Source organism: Polypterus senegalus, unplaced genomic scaffold, assembly GCF_016835505.1.
Source record: "Polypterus senegalus isolate Bchr_013 unplaced genomic scaffold, ASM1683550v1 scaffold_4789, whole genome shotgun sequence".
Classification (NCBI taxonomy): Eukaryota; Metazoa; Chordata; class Cladistia; order Polypteriformes; family Polypteridae; genus Polypterus; species Polypterus senegalus.
Window position 1 is genome coordinate 73,380 of NW_024378876.1, and position 13,581 is coordinate 86,960.

General features: G+C 37.3%; 1 protein-coding gene, 1 long non-coding RNA gene and 1 pseudogene across 2 annotated transcripts; all 3 read right to left on the bottom strand.

Annotated features, from left to right (window-relative positions):
- Positions 1-102: 102 nt before the first annotated feature.
- LOC120519698 lies at positions 103-497 on the bottom strand. The gene is made up of 3 exons (XR_005631625.1): positions 403-497; positions 252-315; positions 103-162 (listed from the first exon to the last, which is right to left on the bottom strand). It is a non-coding gene; the product is annotated as an uncharacterized LOC120519698 (long non-coding RNA).
- Positions 498-1,586: 1,089 nt separating this feature from the next.
- On the bottom strand, positions 1,587-9,929 carry LOC120519699. Its single transcript, XM_039742573.1, has 3 exons — positions 9,852-9,929; positions 2,507-2,657; positions 1,587-1,999 (listed from the first exon to the last, which is right to left on the bottom strand). The coding sequence occupies exons 1-3, from the start codon at positions 9,927-9,929 to the stop codon at positions 1,587-1,589; spliced, it is 642 nt and encodes a 213-aa protein (XP_039598507.1).
- Positions 9,930-11,839: 1,910 nt separating this feature from the next.
- LOC120519701 lies at positions 11,840-13,375 on the bottom strand (annotated as a pseudogene).
- Between the last annotated feature and the right edge of the window lie 206 nt (positions 13,376-13,581).

Genomic DNA, 13,581 nt, shown 5'->3' on the forward strand with positions numbered 1-13,581 from the left:
CTCACTGAGACCTGCTGTGTGACCAGTTGGTCAAAGTCTTTTTGTGAAGTTCTAATATATAAAATTAGTGTCAGAAAACTTTTCAACTGATAATTACAAAGCACTGCCGTGGGGCACAGAATGTCCTTCTTCTCGTGTGGAAAGTGAAGACCGAAGTCTTGGCTGGAAGATAAAAAAAATTTAGAAATACTGTAAGCTGACAAATTCTTATAACTGATCTTCCCTTAAAAAAAGCTTGAAAAGTTACACACCTTTAATGCTGGCTTTGTGAAGTAAGAGATGACACCACCATCTTCTAATTTTTGGCATGTCTTCCTAAAAAATGTAAATTGGGAAATTACAATAAATTCTATGAATAAAAAATCACAATATTCAAACAAATATTACACTTAAACCACTGACCTGACTGAAATCAAATGCTCTTCCAGTGGCAATGTAGAGAGCATACTAAATAAAAAAGCAAGTTATTATTTTAAATCAACATTTACATCTTACTACTGGCAAGTGTCCTCCACTTACCCTGAGCAGTCCAGGCTGTCAGTCTGTTTGTGTAGATTCTCAATTGAAGAGGTGATTAGTAAAGGAGATATCTGTGTGTGTTTTTTGTCTTATACTAGCAACACACATTTATATTTACATTACCTTCTTCTGTGGTTCTTTCCAGCTACCTGGCATTATTTTAGAGGCAATTTTCCTACAGATAAAATTTGTTTTGTCAAAATTGATTTATATTATATTAATATATATTAAAAACAAAGTTGATATGAACTTTGCAGATGGAATATCATTGTAGAACTGGATTAATAATATTTAATTCTGAAAATGTGCCAATTAATAATTTTATCACACAGAAGAAAGAATTACTTAACCAAAATGTAGCTGGAGCCTTTCATCACTTTTATGACAATGATATTCATTTCAGATTACAAGAGTAGAATTATTAGTAATAGAACAGGTAGAGAAATAGTGAACATCAGATAATATAATCTCTAGCAACTTTTAAATGAACAAATAATTTATAAAGGGAGTGACTTTGGCTTCACACATGAGACCACAGCACACTATTACAAATATTTTAGAACCTTGAGGATGTTTTACCACTGTGCCATTACAAGTTATTTACACAGCTCTTCCAAAATAGCTTAGTGAAAACTATCCATTCATCCATTTTCCAACCCGCTGAATCTGAACACACAGTCACGGGGGTCTGCTGGAGCCAATCCCAGCCAACACAGGGCACAAGGCAGGAACCAATCCCGGGCAGGGTGCCAACCCACCGCAGGACACACACCCAAGCACACACTAGGGCCAATTTAGAATCGCCAATCCACCTAACCTGCATGTCTTTGGAATGTGGGAGGAAACTGGAGCACCGGAAAACCCAGCAGACAGGGGAGAACATGCAAACTCCACGCAGGGGCAGCGCTACCACTGCCCACCGTGCCGCTAGTGAAAACTATTAGGATCAAATTTTTTAAAGAAGAATAGTTCAAATGAGCAGCAGTCATCACTAGGTAACAGAAATAACAGAGTAAATAAGGAACAGTCCTGCTAAAATGCTAATTTTGGGAGATTTGGGCTGAGGTTCAAACTGAGTGAACTGAACATATGAACAAAGATATAAAAAGAACAAAAACTTTTGAACGCTGGGACTGAACAGTTGAACAAAGATCAAGAACAACGAACTTGAACTCAGATGGCAGAGGCTGGGCAGTGACTGGTGCAGTGGGCACGGAGGGCAGAGACTGGGTGGTGACCGGTGCCATGGGCACAGAGGACAGAGACTGGGTGGTGACTGGTGCAGTGGGCACGGAGGACAGAGACTGGGTGGTGACCGGTGCTGTGGGCATGGAGGGAAGAGGGAGCACTTTAGGACCTTTGCCACAATCTGACAAGTGCCTGAGGAACTGATCTTTATGAACTACTGTTTTCTGACAATAACAGCAATGGTAATGGCCTGATCCCTGGCAGTTCAGTGAACACTTGTATATTTTAAAACCTGAAACAGTACAAAGAAAAAAAGGTTAATATTCAGAATTATTTTGCTAAACATTTAAAACTTAATGAAAGAAATTCAGATAATCCTTAAATTTAATAGAGTTAAAACAAGCAAATCCTGTCCTATTATTCTTTTAAACAGAACAAACTAATTAAAGATTCTGTCAATGATGCTTTTAAAAATGTATGAAAATATACTATATGTTGCCTGTCAATTGTAGGCAATGTAATTCCACACTTACATTCTGAAAAATTAAAGTATTTGTAGTATGATCTTTGTCATATTCTACTAAATATTTTAAAAGAGAAAATTGTTAATACACAGTCATGAATTAATCTAAAATTATTCAAAGCTAGCTTTTCAAAAGGTTAAAAAGTACACAGTATACTATTTTGTCAAATAAAATCATGTTGTTAAGGTGAATATCTAGCTGCATTAAGTGTATTAAAAGTGTCAATTAATCAAATTTTACAAGTTACAAGATATCTTCTAGAGCACTTCACATCCCTCCATGAACAACTACTGTCCTTTTGTGGCTCTGTAAGTGGCTGATGAGGCCTGCAGAATCTGATCTTTTATAGCAAAACAGACAAGCAAACTCCTGAGCACCAAACACAACTGTAGGTTCCTCTGTGGTCTTCAATATACTTATGTGTCTCTGGTGAATATAAAATAGATATAAAGTTCTTAAAACTGACAAACATGCACGAGGACAATCACTTCACTTTATTTCAATTGAAAAAAAACTTCAAAAGCAGTATTTTTGAAGAATGCAGGAGAGGTGGGCATGAAACATTTAATATTGTTTTAAGAGTTCAAACAAACTGTACTATCATTGAAAGAACTTTATAAAATAAATAATAATAATAATACATACACACATACATACATACACACACATATATACACACAAATACATATATATATATACATACACACACACATATATAAACATATATATACATATACATACATATCTACATATATACACACACAGCTATTTAGTATCAGTGCAATGCGCTGCTTGTTAAAACGGATAACTCCCGCTCTTACGTGCAAGTCTGCGTGGATATTATGAACTATCGTATTTGTTCAAGTTCTATTTAAATTTTAAATAGAAGGAATTTTTATTTAGTCGACAGAAATATCTTTGGTAGGAATGGTAAAACAGACAGGAATATTATTCCTGAATAAATCAACTCAAACCTTAAACAACTTATAATATTCAGCTCTCCATAAAAATATATCCTGTCTAAATTATACAAGTTAGAAATAAAGTAAACATTAAAAGAACAAACATTCAAATTTCTTTACTCTTATGTAATTTTATATAAAAATAAACTTAGATTTTAAATATCCCAAAAGATTTTGCTCTCCATTAAAATATATCCTGTCAAAATTATACAAATTCAAATATGAACATGCTGCATAACAAAACCTGGAAATATAAATAAAATGTGTTCCTTTCAGCAATAACAAATCAAATCATTCAGTTGTCTTTGCTCATATGTCATTTTAGAGCTGGACGCCTGGCATCTTTTTGGCAACAAGTTCGTTTATGTTTGGTGTGAGGTTCTGTGTTGTGGAGATTCTCAGGATGGATTGCAGGTGCTCATCAGTGAGGCGACTCCTGTGTGCTGTTTTGTTAGTCTTTATCACTGAGAAGAGCTTCTCACACAGATATGTGCTACCAAACATGCACAAGGTTCGAGCACATGTAGACGGACTTTTGTTCTTCAAAGTCACCAAGCGCCGTGCAAACTCAGTGCGCTCGGTTTATCAGCAAAGTGCGTATTTGGGAACACCGTAGTGACGACTTGGTTTAACATTACTTGGCAACAGGGAAAGTGGGGCAAGTTGCACTGGTGCATTTGTGTCTCCCATAAAAGCAGCTTCACTTGAAATCACTTTGTGATTGTGCGGAAAAAGCGTCCGCTGAAGTGTCAGATTCTTATTTAATTATTCTGCTTTCTGTATCTTCTGCATTGCATTCAGGTTACCCTGATGTTTTGTCTCATAGTGCCGTCTTAGATTAAATTCTGTAATTACAGCCACATTAGCTCCACAAATGAGACACACGGGTTCAGTAAACATATACTCAGCCTCCCATCGCTTTTAAAGGCTCTATTTTCAGAATCAACTTTTCTCTCAGCATCGCGTGAGCTAGCCGCAATAACTTGCAGCATCATAAGCTAGACTTGATTAAGTAAGTGTTAAGCAAGGCAGCTGAAGCGCTGCATTATGGGATCTGTAGTTTATTGTGTTACCAGCGCTTCATATACCTGGGCCATTAATAACAATAATACAGTATATAAAATGATCTCGCGGGCGGATATAATTACCGCCGCGGCGGATGTGGCCCGTGGCCCTTGAGTTTGACAAATATGGACTAAATAGAACTTGAAAAGATATATTTTTTGAAATGTGATCGCGCAATTCAGATAGAGTTGGCGCGCTACAGCCTGCATCCTCCCTCGCTCTTACTTTTTACCGTTCATCTAATGAATACACTGAGTATGGCTTTACCAAAACAATCATTGATGAATAAAGTATCCATTATTAGTATGTAGATCGGGATATATATATACATATATATATACCAGCGTATACTGTGAGATAGTGTGTTAAAAAGCTAGAAAAGAAAAGGGAACATTTTAAAAATAGCGTAACATGACTGTCAATATACAGTATTTGTTTTGTGAGTGTTACTGAGTGTTGCTGTCATCAAGGATTTGATTATCATTATTTCTTTCAATCAGGCTCGTATTTGTAGGATGTGTTGTGTTCAAGTTACATTCCGTGTTTGTCAATCGTTGTAAAGATGACAGGTTTCTTTCATCGATTCGTTTCTTACTGCATCAATAAACAGCTCGTCTTCTTCTTTATCTGAGACCTGACACACTGCATGCACGGGTTTTTTACACTGTCTTCCTTTAGCGGGACATTGACTTTTCCACCGTGTGCTTTGTTTCCAGTAGCTGGATTTATGAATATGCTTATCAGGCGCTTCATATTTTTGCTGCCTTTTCAATTGTGTAATTGGTTTTGTTCAGCGCTCTTTGGAACTGTTGCTTTTTATCTGTGCACTGCGTCAGTTCGCGTGAGCCGCTCGGTGTACATGCATCGAAGGTTCCCAGCTGTGCTGGTGCCATCTCGTGCTATGTCCATGGCTGTATTTAATGTTACCTTAGTCCTGGCACTTAAAACTTTCTCTGCGTTTAAGCTGAGTTTGTGTCAAACACCACCCTGACCATCTCATCTTCCTCTCCATAAAGCACAGTCCTTCACCCGTGAATATTTAGTGGCAGTTTGCTATTGGATTACGCTGGACGGACCTTATATGAGGCAGGCACTAAATTACAAGCGCCAGCGTATGCCTGTCTATGAACTTAATTTAAAGTGTAGGTTTACATGTGCTTTGTTTCCGAGTAGCAGAACTCATGAATATGGTTGTATATGTCACTTTCGCTTCGCTTCTTATTGTTTAGCTGCCTTCTCAATTATATAATGCATGTTTTCTTCAGCGCTTTTTGGAGGTCTTCCTGGTTTTCTATGTACTGCGTGATTACGTGGGAGGCGTGATGATGTCACGAAACTCCGCCCCCGGCGTTCAAGCTCATCTCCATTACAGTAAATGGAAAAACAGCTTCCAGTTATGACCATTCTGCGTAGAATTTCGATATAAAACCTGCCCAACTTTTGTAAGGAAGCTGTAAGGAATGAACCTGCCAAATTTCAGCCTTCCACCCACACGGGAAGTTGGAGAATTAGTGATGAGTCAGTGAGTGAGTGAGGGCTTTGCCTTTTATTAGTATAGATATAGCAAAATACCCAGCCCGCTGGGGGAGAAGTAGTGTGTTAAAGAAGCAATGAAAAGAAAAGGAAACATTTTGAAAATAACATGACATGATTGTCAATGTAATTGTTTTGTCACTGTTGTGAGTGATGAGTGTTGCTGTCATATATATATATATATATATATATATATATATATATATATATATATACACACACACACATATATATATACATATCTATACATATACATATATATATACACACACACATATATACACACATATATATATATCTACATATATATATACATACATATACATACACACATACATACATAAACATATATACATATACATACATATCTACATATATACACACACAGCTATTTCGTATCAGTGCAATACGCTGTTTGTTAAAGCGGATGACACCAGCTCTTACGTGCAAGTCTGCGTGGATATTATGAACTATCGTATTTGTTCAAGTTCTATTTAAATTTTAAATAGAAGGAATTTTTATTTAGTCGACAGAAATATCTTTGGTAGGAATAGGTAAAACAGACAGGAATATTATTCCTGAATAAATCAACTCAAACCTTAAACAACTTATAATATTTTGCTCTCCATAAAAATATATCCTGTCTAAATTATACAAGTTAGAAATAAAGTAAACATTAAAAGAACAAACATTCAAATTTCTTTACTCTTATGTAATTTTATATTTTATAAAAAATAAACTTAGATTTTAAATATCCCAAAAGATTTTGCTCTCCATAAAAATATATCCTGTCAAAATTATACAAATTCAAATATGAACATGCTGCCTAACAAAACCTGGAAATATAAATAAAATGTGTTCCTTTCAGCAATAACAAATCAAATCATTCAGTTGTCTTTGCTCTTATGTCATTTTAGAGCTGGACGCCTGGCATCTTTTTTTGGCAACAGGTTCGTTTATGTTTGGTGTGTGGTTCTGTGTTGTGGAGATTCTCAGGATGGATTGCAGGTGCTCATCAGTGAGCTGACTCCTGTGTGCTGTTTTGTTAGTCTTTATCACTGAGAAGAGCTTCTCACACAGATATGTGCTACCAAACATGCACAAGGTTCGAGCCGCATGTAGACGGACTTTTGCTCTTCAAAGTCACCAAAGCGCGTGCAAACTCAGTGCGCTCAGTTTATCAGCAAAGTCGCGTGTTGGGAACACCGTAGTGGCGACTTGGTTCATTACTTGGTAACAGGGAAAGTGGGGCAAGTGGTTGTGTCTCCCATAAAAAGCAGCCTCAATTGAAATCACTTTGTGATTGTGCGGAGTAAACGTCGCTGAAGTGTCAGATTCTTATTTAATTCTTCTGCTTTCTGTATCTTCTGCATTGCATTCAGGTCTTTCAGGTTACCCTGATGTTTTGTTTTATAGTGCCGTCTTAGATTAAATTCTGTAATTACAGCCACATTAGCTCCACAAATGAGACACACGGGTTCAGTAAACATATACTCAGCCTCACCATCGGTTTTAAAGGCTCTATTTTCAGAATCAACTTTTCTCTTCAGCATCGTGTGAGCTAGCTTCGCAATAACTTGCAGCATCATAAGGTAGACTTGATTACGCGTAAGTGTTCGGCAAGGCAGCTGAAGCGCTGCAGTATGGGATCTGTAGTTTATTGTGTTACCAGCGCTTCATATTACCGGGCTTTAATAACAATAATACAGTATATAAAATGATCTCGCGGCGGATATAATTACGCCGGGCGGATGTGGCCGCGCCCTTGAGTTTGACACATATGGACTAAATAGAACTTGAAAAGACATATTTTTTCAAATGTGATCGCGCAATTCAGATAGAGTTGACGCGCACTACAGCCTGCATGCCTCAATAAGTCATCCTCCCCCGCCTTACTTTTTACCGTTCATCTAATGAATACACTGAGTATGGCTTTACCAAAACAATCATTGATGGCGAATAAAGTATCCATTATTCGAGTATGTAGATCGGGTTATATATATAACTATATATATACCCGCGTCTGCATGCGAGAAGTAGTGTGTTAAAAAGCTAGAAAAGAAAAGGGAACATTTTAAAATAACATAACATGACTGTCAATATACAGTATTTGTTTTGTGAGTGTTACTGAGTGTTGCTGTCATCAAGGATTTGATTATCATTATTTCTTTCAATCAGGTTCGTATTTGTAGGATGTGTTGTGTTCAAGTTACATTCCGTGTTTGTCAATCGTTGTAAAGATGACGGTTTCTTTCATCGATTCGTTTCTTACGCATCAATAAACACCCTCGTTCTTCTTTATCTGAGACCTGACACACTGCATGACGGGTTTTTTTACAGTCTTCCTTTAGCGGACATTGATTTTTTCCAAACGTGTGCTTTGTTTCCAGTAGTTGGATTTATGAATATCTTGTATGTATGAGGCGCTTCATATTTTTTTCTGCCTTTCAATTGTTAATTCGGTTTTGTTCAGGGTCTTTGGAACTGTTGCTTTTTATCTGTGCGCGTCCCAAATTCCACGTGAGCCCTTTGGTATACATGCATCGAAGGTTCCCAGCTGTGCTGGTGCCATCTCCTCATGTCCATGGCTGTATTTAATGTTACCTTGTCCTGGCACTTAAAACTTTCTCTCGCGTTTGCTGAGTTTGTGTCAAACACCACCTGACCCTATCTTCCTCTCCATAAGCACAGTCCTTCACCCGTGAATATTTACCCGTGGCAGTTTGCTATTGGATTGCCGCTGGACGAGCCTATATGGGCGGCGCTAAATTACAAGCCAGCGTGCACCTGTCTATGAACTTAATTTAAAGTGTAGGTTTACATCGTGCTTTGTTTCCAGTAGCAGAACTCATGAATATGGTTGTATATGTCACTGCCAGCTTCTTATTGTTTAGCTGCCTTCTCAATTATATAATGCATGTTTTCTTCAGCGCTTTTTTGAGGTCTTCCTGATTTTCTATGTGCTGCGTGATTACGTGGGAGGCGTGATGATGTCACACGAAACTCCGCCCCCACGTCGTTGAAGCTCATCTCTATTACAGTAAATGGAAAAACTGCTACCAGTTATGACCATTCTGCTAGAATTTCGATATAAAACCTGCCCAACTTTTGTAAGGAAGCTGTAAGGAATGAACCTGCCAAATTTCAGCCTTCCACCCACACGGGAAGTTGGAGATAGTGATGAGTCAGTGAGAGAGTGAGTCAGTGAGTGAGTGAGTGAGTGAGTGAGGGCTTTGCCTTTTATTAGTATAGATAATAATAATAATAATAACAACAACAACATGATTCTATCCTGGCTGTTCTTTTCCTCATTATTGTCTACAATCTAATTTGAACTTTCTTGAACTGAAGGAAATTGAATATTGTATTCACACTTGCCCTTTGTTTGTAGCTACTTATTAAAATGTTCAGTTATGTACTGTAAATATATATACAGACCTATGAAAAAAGATCATCTAAAGGGACCTAAGTATATTCAAACTTCAGACTACCAACATTACTATAATTGAAAAACAAGTATATCCACTATTAACTGTGTTTGTCTTAGAAAAGTAAGCTTTCTGTGGAACATTACCTTATAATGGCTCAATCTCTCTGTATTGTCTTTCTGAAATATATTTTGATATCTAAAATACCAGGTTACTGGTTACTGGTTTTGCTTCTGATTAACTTGCATATCGTGATATACAGGACAAATGGTGAATGATATTCTGGCAATTATAAGTATTAATCACGGTCACTTATATTTGATTACAGTCCGTTACACTGCGCTATGGTTAATTATACTCAACAACGGTCAATTGCATATTATAACAATTGTTATAAAAAATTATTGACTGCTGAATCCGTCGATTTACTACTCAGAATCGAGTATTCCGATTAGCCCTGTAACAATTAGCTACACAAATCATCCTGTTTGTTGTTTAACTGTTAATACTTTCTTAGTACTCCACGGAACCTGAAAGTTGATTCAACATCTTTATTACACTGTGGTATAATTCGTACCCTAGCAGTAAAGTATAATATTACCTAATACTAGTACAACTTGCAACAAACTCACTGCCATCTTAATTTCCAACACAAACTCTTCTTCTTTCCTCGAAAAATCTTTCAGAAAGATATATTCTAAGTCCACCATTCCTCCGGACTCCGCAAAAACAATGATGGCCTCGAAACTGACATCAGAGGGTTCGTGACTATCTGGGGCGTTCCTGATATGAAGGCGTTTCGTCTAAATTCGATTGCAGGCTGCAGCCAGACCCTTCTCAGTAGATCACCGCCAGTAGTTTGTCCCTATTAACTTGTATTTACATTTGTAGATGTTCTACAAAAAAGCTGTAATGTTATTTTACATTTTTAAACAGGGATCAAAAAAAAAATTTCCCCATATAACAATGAATGACTCATTGGGCATGCAGGCTGTAGTGTAACTCTATCTGAATCATCATTGAAGAAATATATCTTCAAGTTCTATTTAGTCATAGTTCAAACTCAAGGCAGGCCACATCCAGCCGTGTAATTATATCCGCCCGAGATCATTTTTATACTGTATTATTGTTATTAATGGCCGGTATGAGCGCTGGTAACACAATAAACTACAGATCCCATAATGCAGCCTTCAGCTGCCTTGCGAAACTTACGCGTTAATCAAGTCTACCTTATGATGCTGCAGAGTTATTCTGATAGGTTATTAGCCACTGAGTTTGCGGCGCTTGGTGACTTTGAAGAACAAAAAGTCCGCTACATGCGGCTCGAACCTTGTGCATGTTTGTAGCACATATCTGTGTGAGAAGCTCTTCTCAGTGATAAGACTAACAAAACAGCACACAGGAGTCGCCTCACTGATGAGCACCTGCAATCCATCCTGAGAATCTCACAACACAGAACCTCACACCAAACATAAGCGAACTTGTGGCCAAAAAGATGCAAGCGTCCAGCTCTAAAATGACATATGAGCAAAGACAACTGAATGATTTGATTTGTTATTGCACGTAAGAGCGGAGTCAACCGTTTTAACAAACAGCGTATTGACTGATACAAAATAGCTGTGTGTGTATATATGTAGATATGTATGTATATGTATATATATATGTTTATATATATGTGTGTTATGTATGTATGTGTGTATATATGTGTGTGTATATATGTAGATATATATGTATGTATATAGTGTATATGTATAGATATGTATATATATATATGTTTATGTGTGTGTGTAAAAAATATATATATATATATATATATGACAACAACACTCATCACTCACAACAGTGACAAAACAATTACATTGACAATCAGGTTACGTTATTTTCAAAATGTTTCCTTTTCTTTTCATTGCTTCTTTAACACACTACTTCTCCAGCTCAAGGCTGGTATTTTGCTAGTATATATATATATATAAGTGCTGTGTATGCTGTTTACTGTTTACTTTGCAATATTTCCAAATATTTAATTTTACCTACTTCAAATTAATTGTCAGCATCAACTAGAATATATTAGTTCCCAAATGTTATAAATATATACAAACACAAAGCTGTGCACTATTATTTATTAAATCTTATTGTGCTTTCATTTTTATTTTATCCTTCTTGATTATCTGTGCAGCCTTCTCAGACGATATAGTAAAGGCACTTTATAAGGAAGTGAAATGCATTATTATTTGTTATAATTATGATTCAATAGAATGGGCAGGTAGTTTGTTTAAGTGTGATTTTTAACTTTGCTTGTTGTCTGTGTGTTCCTTGACAAATCATACACTAAACAGTTTTCGTTTAATCAAAAAGAAAATAAACAAACTACAACTGCAATGTAGGATTCAAAGCACCGTTCGTTGAAGAGAAAGTTTTTTTTTTCCATTCGGCAATGTGCCTTGAGCGGGATTCGTGCTCGCGTCCCTGCAATAATTTTTGGTAGGTCGTCTCTCAAGAATTGCAGCCGTACCTCGACTAATGCGCGATATCCTCCGGATAAAAATATAAAGCAATGTAATACAAAAAACACATTTTATTTCACTTTCATTGTTTTTCAGGAAATAAAGAAATCAACCACACCGCAGACCAGTGCACACAATTTAATAAAAGTAATTCTGAGAAATCCTGTCTCTCAAAAGTCTTCCATCTCTGTTGTATGGAAAAATCTGTAGGGGTTCCTCTGGGCCATCCTCTTCAATACAAGGAGGGTGGCTCTCTCCTCTTATAGGGGCAATGTTGTGAAGCACAACACAAGCCACTATGATGTCGCATGCCCTCTCTGGACTGACCCGGGCCCACGCAGACAATGAAACCTAGACTTGAGGATCCCTATGGTCATCTCCACCTTGGCCCGTGTTCGGCTGTGAGCCAGGTTAAAGCGTGTCTGTGGTCCAGGATCAGGTTCAGGGTAGGGTGTCATTAAGCAGGGCAGACAAGGGTATCCTCTGTCCCCCAGCAAGTAACCATTGTACTGTCCTGTAATGATTCAAGTGTACAACACAAATATAGTGCAAAGGAAAAAAAACAATATTTCATAAAGCGAAACATACCCTGCTGAAATGTCTGGCATAATGATGACTCACGGAAAATTCTGGCATCGTGCACAGATCCTGGCCATTTTGCCTCAACATTAGTAATAATGTGGGTTGCCTCACATATTACCTGTGGTTGAAAAGTGGAAAACTGTAATGAGTTTACTGATTTTAACAAGGCAAAAAATTAAGGACACAAAATCCAGTTCTTACCTGCACATTGATACTATGAATAGATTTCCTATTAACATAGTCTCCCTCATTCATTGAAGGAGCTTTAATAGGAATGTGGGTGCCGTCAATGCACCCAATTACATTTGGAAACCCTGAAATAGAAAGTCATATAGGGAAGTATCAAGTGTGTGTGCAGGATGAATACATCTATTGATATAAATAGTATGACTACATATTAAATATGCGTCATGAATTTTACTACAAAGGACAAACCTGCCACTCTGTGGAATTCCTCTTTAATTACACGCAGAGGTTTATGGCCAGGGAACTGTACAAACGTGTGTAAGAAGTGTTTCAGTGCCAGACATACTGTCGAACGGCTCTACGCACAGTTGCCTTTCCCACATGCTCTGCATCGCCCACATTATACAAAAAATGCCCTGAGGCAAAAAACCGAAGTGCTATGCACAGAATGTTTTCTGTGCTAAGCGCAGACCCGCGGTTTGTGACATGTGCAATATGCGGTGCCAAGAGATGGGTCAAGTAAATTAACGATTATTTTGAAAACCGATAACGCTCTTTTAAAAAATCATTTGGAAATGAAAAGACATCAATACGCGGTCTTATTACTCTCTCCCGGCGGAAAAAACCTCGTCTAATTTGTGCTTCCACGTCCACAGGATCGTCATCAAAAGGGCACGCCATGCTCAGTAACCTTCTGAAACAAACTTACCCTGGAACATAACCTGCTCTGTGGCAGGTTATCTTCAGAGAGTAAGCTGCTATGGTTACATACATACCCAGAAAGTTACCTCCGTTTTTGGAACCGAAAGTTGAGGTTATCCACTAACTTACCCTTAAACTTACCCGGGTATGTCACATAACCTGCTTTCTGGAATACCCCTGATCTACCACAGTGGGTTTGTTATCACCTTATTCCAGCGTTTCTCAACCTTTAAGTATTTGCGACCCGAGTTTTTATAACAGTTTTAATCGCGCCCCCCTAACATTTTTTTTTGAAATGTAGATGTATATTTTACTTTACCTACTTTTATCGACATTTATCTAACTCTATTTATTGTTCTAGTATCCGAATGTAGTTTAAGTTAATTTG

Coding starts and splice junctions, on each gene's coding strand:
- LOC120519699 (XM_039742573.1), bottom strand. CDS start 9,929: ATGGTGGACTTAGAATATATCTTTCTGAAAGATTTTTCGAGGAAAGAA. Junction 2,658..9,851: donor TGTTGGAAATTAAGATGGCA/GTGAGTTTGTTG, acceptor TATATTCACCAG/AGACACATAAGTATATTGAA. Junction 2,000..2,506: donor GACAGTAGTTGTTCATGGAG/GGATGTGAAGTG, acceptor GTACTGTTTCAG/GTTTTAAAATATACAAGTGT.